Here is an 18,086-nt window from a genome sequence, read left to right as displayed (position 1 = left end):
AATAGCTTATCTGCAACAAAATTTTTTATTTTTAAATAAAAAACACATCATTTTTAAACTATAAAATAAAATTTATAAAAATGAAAAAATAAACTTATTATTTCTTTTATTATTGATGTAAATAAATTGTTATTTTCCTCAATAGCTAATAAAAAAAGAAGTTTTATTTCATAATAAATTTTTTATTACATTAATCTCTCAAAATAAAAAAAATTGATTTTATTTTTTGAATATTTGAATTCAAAAAATAATTTTATTTGTAATATAATAAAAGGAATAAATACCTAGATAGGCACAGTAAATATTTGAAAAAATTAATCAACTGCAAAAACAAACGGTAATTGTTTTTAGCTTAAATTATTATAAAAAGTTATAAATTAAATGTAAATTAAAAAATAATTAATTTAAAGCAAATTTAATTCGACGAGTATGCTAAGTTTATTCTAGAGAACACCAATGAAAAAATTATACAAAAAGATTTTCAAGCACAATTTACAAAAGTGGAAGTATTATCTAATCTGCTGAAAAGTCTCTATGAAAATAAAAAATATACGAATAATTTTCAAATTCTAAGCTTTGGAAGCTTTGGAATGGTATTAGCTACTAAAAAAGCTAAACTTGATAAAAAAGAAATAGTGTTAAAAATACAAAAAATAGAAGATGAATAACATATCTAAAATGAAATTAGTATTATGTAGAAATTAAAAGAGCCACTAGTGGTATAGCTTTATGATAGCTATATAATAGAGAATAAAATAGGACCTGATAGATACTCAGTCTTTGAATTAGAAAAATGCTCATGTAATTTATTAAATTCTTAATATTTATTTTAATTTAGGTTTCAATTAACTACTTATGAAGATATTTTTATCATATAAAACCCAATTTTTAATAAATAAACAAATGAATAAATATATTTTTTTATAAAAAAGAATTTAATTTGTTTTTTAAATTTAAAAAAAATAAAAATTTAATTTATAAATTGTAAAAAGAATTATTTTTAACGAAAATAATTATTATACTTTCATTATTTTGAAAGATTTTTAATATAAAAATGATATTTAAAAAATATATTTGATTACATTTTACTTTTTATTTTGTAAAAGGTTCGTTAGATGAATATCTTGATAGATAAAACAAAGATGGATAATTTAACGACGATGATAAATATTAAATAGCGATCTAAATTATAGATTCTGTTAATTATATTCACTCATTTAATATCATTCATAGAGATATTAAACCAGAAAATTTTTTGGTTTATTTAGATGGAAAATAACCAGAAATAAAATTATGTAAACTATTTTTATGCATAAATTATTTTTCATTATCTTTTAATTTTAAGGTGATTTCGGCTTATCTGCTTAGATTCCAGATAATAAAGATTCAATTCAAGCTATAGAAGTAGATTTTTAATTTTATATATATTAAATATTAAAAATAACTTTATATATAGAGCATAGGTAATTTAGGATATTCAGCACCTGAAATACTAAATAAATAGGATAATGAACTTAAGATTTATTCAAAGAAAGTACTTTTTTTATTAAAATGTTAATTTTAAATAAATTTTTTTATTTTAGTCGGATTCGTATTCAGTAGGATTATTACTAGCTTTCTTAGATAATTATTAAGATCTGAAGAAAAATGCACCTTTTACTTTCTTATTAATGACAAAAAAGCAGTTAGATAAGCCTTTCGAAAAATCTAAGATTAAAATTAACAAAAATTCAGAAATTTATAAATTTATTAACCTTCTTGTTGTTTCTGATAGTGGTTAAAGAGCATCTCTGTATGATATTGTTGAATAAAGCGATACAAAATTCTTAACTAATTCAAAAGAAATGAAATAAATCGTGCAAAAAACTCTTTTGGTGCAAAATGATAAAAAAATAGAGCAAAATACGACTATAAAAATTAGATCTATAAAGGATTTGAGCAAAGCTTAAAATTACAATATTGTCGAAATATATTTAGAGTAATATTTTCATTTTAATTTAGGTTTTTAATATTTTATTAATGATCAATTTAACACTTTTTAAAACTATTTTATTGATAATCTTTTCTCCTTAAAAATTAGTTTATTAAAGTAAGTAAATTATATTTATATTTACTAACTTAATTTTTTAAATAATGGTAAAATTCTATTATCAAAAGAGAAAAAATGTATTTTTGAAAATTTTTTAGCTCTTTTTTTTTTTAATAAAAAAAGTAATAAGGCTACATATTCTTCAAATTTAAATACCTGGATTAGCAATATATAAAAAATGATTATTTTTTTTTAAATTAATAAAAAATTAAAGTTTAAAATAAAAATTAAAGACTAAATGAATTTAAAAGTATAATTCATTCTGATAATTGAGTATAATTCATAATATTTAAGTTTCATTTTTTTTGTTAACTAGTGAATTGTTCATGAAAATTAAATATCTATAAAATTACTTATTTTCTATTAAGATTTATTTATAAATTCATTATAAATTATTTATATTTATTTAATAGAATTAAGTATTTTTTAATTTTTACATTAATGCTACTTATATAGCAAATGAATTAAGAATTATTAATTTAATGGTTTTAATTATTTTTAATCCTTCAAAAACATATTAAAAACTAACAAAAGCAACAATATTTTTTTTATATACTCCTCAAAAGAAAATAATCAATTTGTTAACTTATTTACTTACTTACATACTGAGTTACTTACTCCCTCCTTCAAAAACAAACGAACATACTAACAAAAGCAACAATATTTTTTTACAATCCTTTCTCCTCCAAATTTATTTTCTTAATTCATTATTTATTCATATATTTAAAGGTCAAATAGTATTGGTGATGAGGGTGCAAAAGATTTAGGCACAGGAATAGCGTAGTGCAAGAATATCACAAGTTTGACAATTGATTTATAGTAAAAACTTAATTTATCGATTGATAAAGCAAGAAATTTTGAAAAAATTGATTATTTTGTTGATTTACGCTTTTCACTTAGTGATTAGCTAATTAAGTCACTTCGTTAGTAAGCAAGTTAGAGTTAGTTAGTTATTTATTTATTTATTAGATTGCTTTTTTAATAACTTACTTACTCCTCAACTAAAAAATAATCAATTTGTTAACTTAATTACTTAATTACTTACTTACTTACATACTGAGTTACTTACTCCCTCCTTCAAAAACAAACGAACATACTAACAAAAGCAACAATCTTTTTTTACAATCCTTTCTCCTCCAAATTTATTTTCTTAATTCATTATTTATTCTTATATTTAAAGCAATAATAGTATTGGTGCATAGGGTGCAAAAGATTTAGGCACAGGAATAGCGTAGTGCAAGAATATCACAAGTTTGACACTTTCTTTATTGTAAAAACTTAATTTATCGATTGATAAAGCAAGAAATTTTGAAAAAATTGATTATTTTGTTGATTTACGCTTTTCACTTAGTGATTAGCTAATTAAGTCACTTCGTTAGTAAGCAAGTTAGAGTTAGTTAGTCATTTATTTATTTATTAGATTGCTTTTTTAATAACTTACTTACTCCTCAACTAAAAAATAATCAATTTGTTAACTTAATTACTTAATTACTTACTTACTTACTTACTTACTTACTTACATACTGAGTTACTTACTCCCTCCTTCAAAAACAAACGAACATACTAACAAAAGCAACAATCTTTTTTTACAATCCTTTCTCCTCCAAATTTATTTTCTTAATTCATTATTTATTCTTATATTTAAAGCAATAATAGACTTTTTGCATAGGGTGCAAAAGATTTAGGTACAGGAATAGCGTAGTGCAAGAATATCACAAGTTTGACAATTGATTTATAGTAAAAACTTAATTTATCGATTGATAAAGCAAGAAATTTTGAAAAAATTGATTATTTTGTTGATTTACGCTTTTCACTTAGTGATTAGCTAATTAAGTCACTTCGTTAGTAAGCAAGTTAGAGTTAGTTAGTTAGTTATTTATTTATTTATTTATTTATTTATTTATTTATTAGATTGCTTTTTTAATAACTTACTTACTCCTCAACTAAAAAATAATCAATTTGTTAACTTAATTACTTAATTACTTACTTACTTACATACTGAGTTACTTACTCCCTCCTTCAAAAACAAACGAACATACTAACAAAAGCAACAATCTTTTTTTACAATCCTTTCTCCTCCAAATTTATTTTCTTAATTCATTATTTATTCTTATATTTAAAGGTCAAATAGTATTGGTGATGAGGGTGCAAAAGATTTAGGCACAGGAATAGCGTAGTGCAAGAATATCACAAGTTTGACACTTTATTTATTGTAAAAACTTAATTTATCGATTGATAAAGCAAGAAATTTTGAAAAAATTGATTATTTTGTTGATTTACACTTTTCACTTAGTGATTAGCTATTTTATTCAAAATAAATTTTTTTATTTATAAATAAATTTAAAATAGTAATTTTAATAAAGAAAAAAATGATTTTATTAAATATATTTAAAACAAATTGTTTGATAAAGATACATTTAATATATAAAAACTAATAGGAATAATCAGATTTCTCAATCAAAAGAATAATTCGAAAAAATATTAAGAGATCAATTAAAAAAATAAGAAATAAAAGTAAAATTAATAAGATTATAAAATAAAATTAATATATTTATTTATATAATTAAGATATCGATATATTTTTGAAGGACTTAAATACACTAATTAATTAAAATTAAAATAACATTTTTTTTATGACTAAAAAATAAAATGTATATTTTTAGTAAATTTAATTGAATGTGATTAAATAACATAATCTAACTTAGTGAAAAACATTATAAATAATGAATACAATAAATAAAATGGATAGTTCTTTATAAAATCACATAGAAATTATTTAGCAAAAATATATACATATAAATAAATAAATGTTTATAAATTTTATACATTTTTAAATAAATTTGGATATTTTGTAATAAATGAAAGCTAGTTTTTATTTTAAATACATAGACGCTGAATTTAATTTTTAATAACAAAAAACCCGTTTTTATTTTAAATATTCAGATACTGTACTTTATACATTAAAAAGTTATTTAAGTAGGTATTAAACGCACTTATTTGGTAGATACAATATATATATATACCTATATAACATGTGTTGCAAAAAAAAAAAACTAATGTGATTAGAGAATAATTAGAGATATTATAAATATTTCTATAATTAATTACAGATCTAAAACAGAAAAATCTACTTATAAACCTTATTTTTATAAAATTTAAGAACATTAATTAAATACTAGAATTTTTTCAAATATTATTAACTAACGGCCATCTCTAATTCCTATTATATTTTTTTATTATATGTTTTAAATATAAATATTAAGATTAAATAATGAATTTTAAATTAATTTTTCTGCTATATCTCTTCATAAAACCAAATTAATAATTTAATATTTAATAATTTTTATTTGTTCTTTTTATCCATTTATAATTAATTAATTAATTAATTAAATTTCATAAACTGCTTTTCAATATTTTTGAAAAAAATAATAAATGATATAATAGATTAAAGAATATTATTATTTAGAAGAAGTAATTATTAATTTTTTTATTAATATCCTTTAAATTTATATAAATGAATAAAAAAAGTTTTTAAGCTCTTCTCTTTTATCTCATTAGGTTCTCTATATTGATCTCCAGTATATTTTATTTATAATTATTATTTTTATTATTATTAATATTTTTTATATATTTAACTTTCAATTTATTTAAATAAATAATTTTTGTTATAGATATTATCATAATTATTCATTGATTTTTATAAAAATAAAAATTTTCAAGCATAAGAACTTAATTTTTATTTCAATTTTAAATTACTTATTATTCATTTTTTATAATTTGATATATTTTCTTCATTTTTTGCTATTAAAACTTACACTTAATAAAAGCATTTTATTACTTTTTGATTGTAATATTTTTAATAAAAATTTAAAAGATTAAAGCTCTTTTAATTTAATTTAGTTTATTTATTTTCCTTTTTCTTTTTATTATGATTTCTTTTTTTTTCATAATCTTATTATTTCTTATTTTCTCTTTCATTTTTTCCTTCCAATTAACTAGAGTGAAATGTCTATTTAATTTATAAAAAGTGAAATCTAATATATATTAATAACATAATAAATAAGCTAAATTAGCTTAAATCAGCTTTATATTTGAGTTTTTAGAAAGCTTTAAATTCACAAAATGTACAATTTCAAATATTTTCTAAACCCCATATATTCTTATAATATATCACTTTTTTGAAAAAATAAATTTTGAAAAATTCTACATAGGATAAAAAAAAATTTTGAAAAAAAATTAAAAATTTTAATTTTATAAAATGTAAAAACACAGTAAATAAAACTCGCTTTTTACTAATTTGTATGGCAACTTACTCTATTTAATGATATATTTTTTCTTTAATATTTAAAAATTAGGTATTTAATTGGTGATGAAGATGCATCAGGCTTAAGTTCAGCTTTAGCAAATTGCATTAATCTCTCAAATTTGACACTTGATCTTCGGTAAAAACAGTTTATTTGTTTTGGATTAAGATATTTTTAATTATAAAAGCTAATTAAAAAAAATAAAGTTCTTTTTTCTATTTTTTTTATTGTGCTTGCTTTTTTTTGTTCTTTCTTTGTTAATTTAACTCATCATTTTATTTTCAACTTTTGTTTTTATTATTAATTAATCTTATTATTTCTTATTATTTCTTCATTTTTTACTTCTAATTAACTATTTATTAATATATTTTTCTTTCAATATTTAAAAAGTTACAATAAAATTGGTGCAATGGGTGCATTAGGCTTAGGTTCTGCTTTAGCAAATTGCATTAATCTCTCAAATTTGGAACTTTACCTTAGGTAAAAACAGTTTATTTGTTTTGGAATGTGATATTTTTAATTATAAAAACTAATTAAAAATAATAAAGCTCTTTTTTCTTTTTCTTTTTATTGTGCTTGCTTTTTTTGTTCTTTCTTTGTTAATTTAACTCATTATTTTGTTTTCAACTTTTGCTTTTATTATTTATTAATCTTATTATTTTTTCTTCATTTTTTCTTTCTAATAAATATTTAATGATAAATTTTTTTTCAATATTTAACAAAGTGAAAATTAAATTGGTGATGAAGGTGCATCAGGCTTAGGTTCTGCTTTAGCAAATTGCATTAATCTCTCAAATTTGACACTTGATCTTCGGTAAAAACAGTTTATTTGTTTTGGATTGTGATATTTTTAATTATAAAAGCTAATTAAAAAAAATAAAGCTCTTTTTTCTATTTTTTTTATTGTGCTTGCTTTTTTTTGTTCTTTCTTTGTTAATTTAACTCATCATTTTATTTTCAACTTTTGTTTTTATTATTAATTAATCTTATTATTTCATATTATTTCTTCATTTTTTCCTTCTAATTAACTATTTAATGTTATATTTTTTCTTCAATATTTAAAAAGTTACAATAAAATTGGTGCAATGGGTGCGTCAGGCTTAAGTTCTGCTTTAGCAAATTGCATTAATCTTTCAAATTTGAGACTTTGGCTTCTGTAAAAACAGTTTATTTGTTTTTGATTGTGATATTTTTAATTATAAAAAATAATTAAAAATGAAAGCTCTTTTTACTTTTTCATTTTATTGTGCTTGCTTTTTTTGTTCTTTCTTTGTTAATTTAACTCATTATTTTATTTTCAACTTTTGCTTTTATTATTTATTAATCTTATTATTTTTTCTTCATTTTTTCCTTCTAATTAACTATTTAATGATAATTTTTTTTTTCAATATTTAACAAAGTGAAAATTAAATTGGTGATGAAGGTGCATCAGGCTTAAGTTCTGCTTTAGCAAATTGCATTAATCTTTCAAATTTGACACTTGTTCTTGCGTACAAACAGTTTATTTGTTTTGGATTGTGATATTTTTAATTATAAAACTAATTAAAAACAATAAAGCTCTTTTTTCTTTTTATTTTTATTGTGATTGCTTTTTTTTGTTCTTTCTTTGTTAATTTAGCTCATCATTTTAATTTCAACTTTTGCTTTTATTATAAATTAATTAATCTTATTATTTCATATTTTTTCTTCATTTTTTCCTTCTAATTAACTATTTAATGATATATTTTTTCTTCAATATTTAAAAAGTAAAAATTAAATTTGTGCAATGGGTGCATCAGGCTTAGGTTCTGGTTTAGCAAATTGCAGTAATCTCTAAAATTTGGCACTTAATCTTAAGTAAAAACAGTTTATTTGTTTTGGATTGTGATATTTTGAATTATAAAAACTAATTAAAAATAATAAAGCTCTTTTTAATTTTTCTTTTTATTGTGCTTGCTTTTTTTTTGTTCTTTCTTTGTTTATTTAACTCATCTTTTTATTTTCAACTTTTGTTTTTATTATTAACTAATCTATCTTATTATTTCATATTTTTTCTTCATTTTTTCCTTCTAATTAAATATTAAATGAAATATTTTTTCTTTAATATTTAAAAAGTGAAAATTAAATTGGTGCAATCGGTGTATAAGGATTAGGTTTTGCTTTAGCAAATTGCATAAATCTCTCAAATTTTGCACTTGATCTTGGGTAAAAAACAGTTTATTTGTTTTGGATTGTGATATTTTTAATGATTAAAACTAATTAAAAACAATAAAGTTCTTTTTGCTTTTTCATTTTATTGTGCTTGCTTTATTTTGTTCGTTCTTTGCTAATTTAGCTCATCATTTTATTTTCAAATTTTGGTTTATTAATTAATCTTATTATTTCATATTTTTTCTTCATTTTTTCCTTCTAATTAATTTTTAAATATTTAAAAAGTAAAAATTTTATTGGTTATGAAGGTGCATCAAGCTTAGGTTCTGCTTTAGCAAATTGTATTAATATCTCAAATTTGAAACTTTGGCTAAAGTAAAAACAGTTTATTTGTTTTGGATTGTGATATTTTTAATTATAAAAACTAATTAAAAACTGATAAAGCTCTCTTTTTTTCTTCTTTTTATTGTGCTTGCTTTTTTATGTTCTTTCTTTGTTAATTTAACTCATTATTTTATTTTCAACTTTTGTTTTTATTAATAATTAATCTTAATATTTCATATTATTTCTTCATTTTTTACTTCTAATAACTATTTAATGATATATTTTTTCTTCAATATTTAAAAAGTGAAAATTAAATTGGCGATGAAGGTGCATAAAGCTTAGGTTCTGCTTTAGCAAATTGCATTAATCTATCAAATTTGATACTTGATCTTGGGTAAAAACAGTTTATTTGTTTTGTATTGTGATATTTTTTATTATAAAAACTAATTAAAAACAATAAAGCTCTTTTTTCTTTTTATTTTTATTGTGTTGCCTTTTTTCGTTCTTTCATTGTTAATTTAGCTCATCATTTTATTTTCAACTTTTGCTTTTATTATTAATTAATCTTATTATTTCATATTTTTTCTTCATTTTTTCCTTCTAATTAACTATTAAATGAAATATTTTTTCTTCAATATTTAAAAAGTGAAAATTAAATTGGTGCAATCGGCGTATCAGGCTTAGGTTCTACTTTAGCAAATTGCATTAATCTCTCAAATTTGACTCTTTATCTTGGGTAAAAACAGTTTATTTGTTTTGGATTGTGATATTTTTTATTATAAAAACTAATTAAAAACAATAAAATTTTTTTTTCTTTTTCTATTTATTATGCTTGCTTTTTTTTGTTCTTTCTTAGTTAATTTAACTCATCATTTAAATTTCAACTTTTGTTTTATTTATTAATTAATCTTATTTATTATTTCATATTTTTTAAACATTTTTTCTTTCTAATTAAATATTTAATGATATATTTTTTCTTCAATATTTAAAAATTATTAATTAAATTTGTGCAATAGGTGCATCAGTTTATAATTTTTGGATTTAGATATTTTAAACTATAAAAATGAATATAAAACAAAAAAGCTCTTTGAATTTATTTGATAGCTTTTATTTGATTTATTTTTTATCTTTTTTATTCCACTAATGCTATTATATTTATTAATTAAAGAAATAATTTTTAATTTAAAAGTTTATTCTATTTTGATATTTATTTAAAATTTACACAAATTTATTATAATATTTTTAGCCCAATGAATGAATAACAAAGATTCAAAGTAATAAGCAAGTGTCTTAAATCAAAAAGATTAGTTGTCTTTTAAAAATTATTTTGGTGATAAACAAGTGGCCAAAAAAGGATGAATAAAATAATATTAAATATTTGAATAACATTATATATATTATTTATAACATTTTGAAAAAGTTTTTTTAACCAAAAATAAAAATAGATAAATAGATTTTATTATTGATTTTATATTTATAAATATCATTCATATTTATTTTTGTAAGTATATTAATTATTTATAAAAAATAAAAAATAAAAAATAAGAAAATTTAAAATTAAATTTACTTAAGCACCCAATATATTCGAGTAGTTTATGAAATTAAATTTATGTGTTTCGTTTTTTTAAGGTTTAAAAAAAAGCACATATATTTAATCCCACTATAATTGTTAAAACGAATGAGTTGACCACTTTTAATTTATAATATTCATCAAAATCAAACAATGAATAAAATGAATAGAGGAATAACTAAAAGATATTTGGTTAATAATATAAATTGAATAACTTTCTCATAAAACAAGATAATATATAAATTTTATTTTATATAATCAAAGCTAAAATAAAAAACACAATTAATTCTTTAAATTAATTTTGGGTGTTAATATATATTGAGGTAATTAATGAAAGTAAATTTATGTATATCGTTTTTTTTAAGGTTAAACAAAGCAAATTAATCTTATCCCTCTATGATAGTTTATTGTAAATTGCATAAGTAAAGAAACCATAACTATTAAGATGAATGAGTTGACCACTATTAATTTGTAATATTCATCAAAATCAAGCAATTAATAAAATAAATGGAGGAATTACTAAAAGATATTTGGTTAATAAAATAAATTGAATAACTTTCTCATAAAACAAGAAAGATAATAGATAAATTTTCTTTTCTATAACCAAAGCTAAAATAAAAAATGTTGTATTTTAATTATTAGTAATTTATAAGCCGCAAACTTCTTACTATTATTTTCATCTAAAAAGCTAAAAAAATTAAATTGCCATCCTAAACAAGTGACAATATTATTTAATTTAAAAGCAAGCAATTTTTATAATATTTCGCAGTAATAATTTTAGATTATTTTCTTGTTACGAATCATTTGATTTTTAATTTTAGCTATTTTTGATAATTAATAATATTAAGAAGTATTATCGCTAAAAATTTAATTAAAACAAAAGGTTATTGAATTTTCTGATGAATTACTAAATGTGTCAATTTTCTAATCGAATTAGCATTTACTTATATAAAGTCCTTTTTTTCATAATATAAATCTGTTTTCTATATGTTCATACAAACATATATTGAAAAGGCATCATCAAAACCCATATTTTATAAATGATTAAATTAAAACAAATTTTTCTAAATATTAGTATTAAGATAAATCTAGTTTAGAATGCATAAATTTACTATTATTCTTTTGGCTTGTCTTGTTGGTATAGTCTATTCTGAATCTTGGAAATCTAGTTATTCAAGCACTTCCGACTTTGTATATTCATCTACAAACACTATAAGTTCTGTGAATTTCTCAACTTTACTTCCATCTATTGACTCATCTTACTAAGCTTACACCCATCAAAGTGGACCTCTTGGTTCAATGGGACCACTTGGAGCTTTTGGTAATGTTTCTACCTTTTTTTGATATTAAGCTCAAATAAAACATTTAAAAATCTTATAAAATAAATAAAATATAACATAAAAATTAACTTTAAATTTTATATAATATTCTAAGAGTATTATAATTAATATATTTTAATTCATAAATTTTAATCAAAACTTATAAATTTTAATTCTTCACTTATTTATCATCTCTTTCAAAAAGTCATAAAATTAATCAAATATTAATAATCTTATTTTAAACTGTAAAGGTCCTCTTGGGTTACTTGGTCCTATCGGTGATAATAGTTGGAATGTATCTAGAATGATCAGTGGTATTGACTGGAGCTCATACTCATAATTCATTACATTAAAAGGTGGTCCTCTTTCGAAAGATGGTCCTCTTGGATACAAAGGTCCTTTAAATCCTGATATTTACACTGGAAAAATTGAACCTGGAAAAAGTCTTTTTGCTAAAAGTAGCTTTGCCTAACATTTGAGAGGACTTGGTATTTTCTCTACTCTTGGTCCTATTGGACCTCTTGGTGCTCTTGGTCCCTTAGGTCCTCTAGGTCCTATAGGTGGTCACGGTTTCAAAGCTACTAACGATGGATAATTTGTTAATAGCCAAGGATAAGTCTAAAGAACTGTTACTGTAGATTATGATGGTAAAACCAAAAGAACTTATAGTCTTTTTGAAGCTTATACCTCATAATTCGCTAAAAAGAACCCTTAAGTTCTTGACACTAGTTTTATGATTCTAGGTACTGTTAATGATTTTGATTCTAGCAAGTTGGAGAAATACACTTTTATTTCTAATGATGATCAAATAGTTACAATTGTTGTAGTTCCTGAAAAATCTCTTGATGATTTTTCTCTTGGAGTTTATGATTAAAATGGAAAATTAATTGCTACTTCTGATAATTCTGACTTAGTTGAAACCATCACTTTAAAAGCAAAGAAGGGATAAAAGCTAACAGCCTCTATTAAGCTCTCCTCAAGTGCCTAAATTTTTTCAAAAACATACAGACTTATTGTAACTGGGTCTACTTCATATTTAAATATGAATGAAGCATCTGGAAATCATTTAAGTTAATATTATCAAGGCCCTTAATCAAATAAATTCGGAAAAAATATCAAGGTTAACTATCTCAGAAGCGTTTGAATTAATTATAAATATTAAGCCAAAAATATTTAAATATCTCTATATTTTATATAAACTTTAAATAATAATTTCTATTTTTATAATAATTCTTATATTTCATGAATAATTAATTAATTTTAAAGATATCATTCAAAATTAAGTTTTTATAATTTAAAAACTTTAAATGCATCAAATGATTTAAAGGATAAATTGCATATAAAAGCAAAATGGTTTTCAAAAATTTGGTGATGTAGAATTATTACTTTTAGAAAATTATTAATTATATTTTTGTAAAATAGATTTTGAATGATATTAACTAAAATAATATTATTAAAATCATATTTTATTTTTTATAAAAATTTTTGTAATACAATTTCATTATTATAGATGATATTGGTATTTTAAATTATACTTATATAAAAATTGGTTTTATGATAGTCTACATACTTTTTTTTATTTTTAAATCATAATTTATCAAATAACCTGCCTTTATTTTCAAATCATGTATGTACAAACATTTTATTTTTCTTAAAAACAATAATTATTATATATAGAATGACTGACTGACTACCCATCTCTAGTTCCTACTATATTTTTAAGTGTACATTTTAAATAAAAATATTACAATTAAATTATTAAAGTTACACTAACTTTTTTGTGATATATATGACTAAAAATAAATTTATAAATTCATATAATTTATTTATTCTTTTTATCCACTTTTTATTAATTAAATTTCCATTAATTGCTATTCAATATTTAAAAAAAAAAATAAATGATATAACAAATTAAATAATACAATAAATTAGAAGAAGTAAATATTTATTTTTTATGAATATACTTTAAATTTATTTAAATTAATATAAAAAGTTTTTAAACTCTTCACTATAATCTCATTAGGTTGTCCATATTAATCTGAGGTATTTTTAATTTATAAATGTTATTATTATTAATACTTTTTCTTTAATTAACTTTCAATTTACATATCATATTTTTCATAGAAATTCTCACCTATTTTCATTGATTTTGTTAATAAAAATATTTTTTAGTTATTTAAACTTAATTTTTACTTTCAATTTTTAAAATTTATTACCCATTTTTTATTATTTGATATTTTTTATTCATTTTTTATTTGAAAAATAAATTGTTGTTTTGGATTGTGATATTTATAAAAATGTATTTAAAACAATGTAACTCTTTTAATTCGTTTATTAGCTTTTTATTTTTCAAAATTTCTTAATTTAACTCATTTTTTTTCTTTTTCTTTTATGATTATTTAATTAATTTCTTATTATTCATATTTTTTCTTAATTTTTTCCTTCTAAGTAACTAACTAATTAATTAATTTTTAATTTATTTATTTTTTCTTAAATATTTAAAAAGTAGCAATTAAATTGGAGATGAGGGCGCATTAGACTTAGATTCTGCTTTAGCAAACTGCACTAATCTCTCAAATTTGACTCTTAATCTTGAGTAAAAATAGTTTGTTTGTTTTGAATTGTGATATTTTTACTTATAAAAATTTTTTTAAATAATTAATTTAACTCTTTTAATATGTTTAGTAGCTTTTTATTTGGTTTATTTATTTTTCTTTATTATTTTTATTTGTTTGTGTTTTTTTACTCTTCTATCTTTCTTAATTTAACTATTTTATTTATTATCAGCTTTACTTTTATTACAAATTAATTCATTTATTTCTATTTAAAAGGATGAATAAAATTGGTGTAATTGGTGCATCTGGCTTAGGTTCTGGTTTAGCAAAGTGTACTAATCTCTCAAATTTGACACTTGATCTTTGGTAAAAACTATTTATTTGTTTTGAATTGAGATATTTTTAGTTATAAAAAATAATTTAAAATAATATAACTTTTTTTAATATTTTTTTATTTGATTTATTTTTATTCTGCTCGTATTTTTTTCTTATATAATTCTTAATTTACCTGATTATTTTATTTTGAACTTTTGTTTTTATTATCAATTCATTTATTTATTTATTTATTTATTTATTTATTTATTTATTTATTATTATTTCATATTTTTTCTTCAACATTTAAAAAGGGGAAATTAAATTGGTGATAAAGGTTTACAAGCCTTAGGTTCTGATTTAGGAAAGTGCGTTAATCTCTCAAATTTGACACTTAATCTTAGGTAAAATAGTTTATTTGTCTTTAGTTGTGATATTTTTATTTATAAAAATGAATTTAAAACAAAAAATCTAACTCTTTTAATTTATTTATAAGCTTTTTGTTTGATTTATTTTTGTATTTCTTTTTTATTGTATTTGTGTTTTGTTTTTTTCATCTTTCTTAACTCATTATTTTATTTTTAACTTTTTCATTAATTCATTTCTTTTTCATATTTTTTCTTCATTTATTTTTTCCTTATTATTAACTAATTAAATTAATTAATTCATATTTTTTATTCAATAATTAAAAAGGGGAAATTAAATTGGTGATAAAAGTTTATCAGTCTTAGGTTCTGGTTTAAGAAAGTGCACTAATCTCTCAAATTTGACACTTAATCTTAGGTAAAAACAATTTATTTATTTTTAATTGTGATAATTTTATTTATAAAAATGAATAATTCTTTAAATTTGTTTATTAGCTTTTTGCTTGATTTATTTAACTTTTACTTTTTTATAGCAGTTGTGTTTTTTTCTTCTTCTATCTTTCTTAATTTAACTTATTTTTTTATTTTTTACTTTAATTTTTATTATTAATTAATTCTTTTCTTATAATTTTTTATATTTTTTTCTTTATTTTTCTCTAAATAACTAATTAATTAATATTTTTTCTTAATTTTTAAAAAGGGGAAATTAAATTGGTGTAATTGGTGCATAAGATTTAGGTTCTGCTTTAGCAAATTGCACTAACCTCTTAAATTTAACACTTAATCTTAGGTAAAAGCAATTTATTTGTTAGGTATTGTGATATTTTTAGATATAAAAATGAATTTAAAACAAAATATTTAAACTCTTTTCATTTTTTAATAAGCTTTTTATCCGATTTATTTTTCTTTTTTATTTTACTTTGTTTTTTTCTTCTTCTATCTTTGTTAATTTAACTCATTTTTTTACTTTTAATTTTTGCTTTTATTTTTAATTAATTAATTCATTAATTATTATTTCATATTTTTTTCTACATTTTTTGTTTCTAAATAACTAATAAACTAAATATTTTTTCTTCAATATTTAAAAAGTATGAATTAAATTGGTTAAATTGGTGCATCCAACTTAGGTTCTGCTATAGCAAATTGTGCTAATCTCTAAAATTTGACACTTAGTCTTGAGTAAAAACAATTTATTTTTTTTTGAATTGTGATATTTTTAGTTATACAAATGATTTTAAAACATTTTTGGTTTTTATTTGATTTATTTTTCTTTTTCAATTTTTTTGTACTTGTATTTTTTTCTTCTTCTATCTTCAATAATTTATTTTATTTTCAATTTTTACTTTTATTATTAGTTCATTTATTTCTTTTCATTTTATATTTTTTCTTCATTTTTTCCTTTTAAGAAACTAATTAATTTTATATATTTTTTTCAATATTTAAAAAGTTACAATTAAGTTGGTGCAATTGGGGTATCATACTTAAGTTCTGCTATAGTAAATTGCGCTTAACTCTCATATTTGACACTTGATCTTCAGTAACAACAATTATTTGTTTTTAAATGTGATATTTTTAGTTATAAAAATGAATTTTAAATTATATTATTCTATTAATTTGTTTATTAGCTTTTTAGTTGATTGATTTTTCTTTTTCAATTTTTTTGTACTTGTGATTTTTTCTTCTTGTATCTTCCTTAATTTATTTAACTCGTTTTTTTAATTTCAACTTTTACTTTTATTATTAATTAATTTATTTCTTATTACTTTATATTTTTCTTAATTTTTTCCTTTTAAGTAACTAATTAATAATATATTTTTTCATCAATTATAAAAAGGGGAAATTAAATTGGTGCAGATGGAGTATCAGACTTAGGTTCTGCTTTAGCTAATTGCTCTTAACTCTCAAATTTGACACTTAATCTTGAGTAAAAAATAGTTTATTTGTTTTGGATTTTGATATTTTTATCTATAAAATCAAATTTAAAACAATATAATTAATTCTTTTAATTTGCTTATTAGTTTTTATTTGATTTATTTTTCATTTTCTTTTTTATTGTACTAATTTTTCTTCTTTTTCTATATTTCTTAAATTAACTCATTTTTTTATTCTCAACTTTTGCTTTTATTATTGATAAAAGATAACTCATACTTTTTCCTTCTAAGTGACTAATTAATTAATTAAATATTTTTTCTTCAATATCCAAAAAGAGGAAATTAAATTGGTGCAATTGGGGCATCAAGTTTAGGTACTGGTTTAGGAAAGTGCACTAATCTCTAAAATTTGACACTTAATCTTTGGTAAAAACAGTTTATTTGTTTTGAATTGCAATATTTTTATTTATAAAAATGAATATAAATCAATTTAACTGTTTTAATTTATTTAAAACTTTTTATTTGGCCTATTTTTTATTTTTCATGTTTATTCTGCTAATATTTTTTTATTTATTAATATTAAATATTATTTGAAATTTTTATTCTATTTTATTTTTTTGTAATTTGCACTAATTTATAATAAAAGTGGAAATTCAATCGAAGAATCATAATACTTAAAAGTAGAAAGCAAGTGTCTTAAATCAAAAAGATTAGTTGTTTTTAAAATAGAATTCTTTTGGTGAGGTGAAAAAAGGATGAATAAATATTAAATATTTGAATAATATAAAATAATATGTTTTATTATATAATATTTTGTGATAATATAATTATATATATAGTAACCTGAGGTACTTACTGCCTTTTTCAAGACTACATATAAATAGAATATTAAAAATTAAAAATAAATAAAAGAAAATGTAATATTAATTAAAGGTTATAAATTATTAATTAGAGATAATGATAAAAATGTTATTTAAATTAAAAATTTATGAATAATTGTTTATATAAATGAAAAAATATGATGTAGAAATTATATTACAATACTATGAAAAAAAAAAAAAAAAATTATTTTTTAGATTCAAATAAAAATATATATATATATAAATTAAATTGTTTAGTAGGAAAAATAATTTAATATATAGTACATATAAAAAAGTTAAAAATAAATTAATTATTAATTTAATAGACTAATTAATATTTAAGTATTTTTAATTTATTTGGCAAAAGAAACAATACAAATAAATTCT

At 19.4% G+C, this 18,086-nt stretch overlaps 4 protein-coding genes across 4 annotated transcripts; all 4 read left to right on the top strand. All coding sequences in view use genetic code 6, as the record gives it.

Moving 5' to 3' along the window:
* Positions 1-274: 274 nt before the first annotated feature.
* Positions 275-4,797, top strand: TTHERM_01148240 (kinase domain protein; the record flags this gene model as incomplete). Its single annotated transcript, XM_001026611.4, has 12 exons — positions 275-337; positions 411-801; positions 1,107-1,295; positions 1,346-1,404; positions 1,457-1,534; positions 1,584-1,978; positions 2,819-2,908; positions 3,270-3,359; positions 3,737-3,826; positions 4,212-4,301; positions 4,528-4,603; positions 4,753-4,797. Coding segments are annotated over 12 exons (1,656 nt in total), but the record flags the coding sequence as incomplete, so codon positions are not given.
* A 2,005-nt stretch (positions 4,798-6,802) lies between these two features.
* TTHERM_001148211 (hypothetical protein) lies at positions 6,803-9,614 on the top strand (the record flags this gene model as incomplete). Its single annotated transcript, XM_012800705.1, has 9 exons — positions 6,803-6,873; positions 7,118-7,207; positions 7,460-7,549; positions 7,794-7,883; positions 8,140-8,229; positions 8,488-8,577; positions 8,809-8,898; positions 9,152-9,241; positions 9,494-9,614. The coding sequence occupies 9 exons, from the start codon at positions 6,803-6,805 to the stop codon at positions 9,612-9,614; spliced, it is 822 nt and encodes a 273-aa protein (XP_012656159.1).
* A 2,426-nt stretch (positions 9,615-12,040) lies between these two features.
* Positions 12,041-12,880, top strand: TTHERM_01148210 (hypothetical protein; the record flags this gene model as incomplete). Its single annotated transcript, XM_001026608.2, has 1 exon — positions 12,041-12,880. One exon carries the CDS (start codon positions 12,041-12,043, stop codon positions 12,878-12,880), a length of 840 nt encoding a protein of 279 aa, XP_001026608.2.
* Positions 12,881-13,634: 754 nt separating this feature from the next.
* TTHERM_001148209 (cyclic nucleotide-binding domain protein) lies at positions 13,635-17,317 on the top strand (the record flags this gene model as incomplete). The annotated part of the gene is made up of 11 exons (XM_012800704.1): positions 13,635-13,673; positions 13,730-13,779; positions 14,243-14,332; positions 14,568-14,657; positions 14,918-15,007; positions 15,297-15,386; positions 15,669-15,758; positions 16,058-16,147; positions 16,416-16,505; positions 16,803-16,892; positions 17,176-17,317. The coding sequence occupies 11 exons, from the start codon at positions 13,635-13,637 to the stop codon at positions 17,315-17,317; spliced, it is 951 nt and encodes a 316-aa protein (XP_012656158.1).
* Between the last annotated feature and the right edge of the window lie 769 nt (positions 17,318-18,086).

The sequence above is a fragment of the Tetrahymena thermophila genome (assembly GCF_000189635.1).
Source record: "Tetrahymena thermophila SB210 genomic scaffold scf_8254007, whole genome shotgun sequence".
NCBI lineage: Eukaryota > Ciliophora > Oligohymenophorea > Hymenostomatida > Tetrahymenidae > Tetrahymena > Tetrahymena thermophila.
The sequence above is the reverse complement of the archived record's forward strand: the minus strand, read 5'-3'. Positions and strand labels throughout refer to the sequence as shown.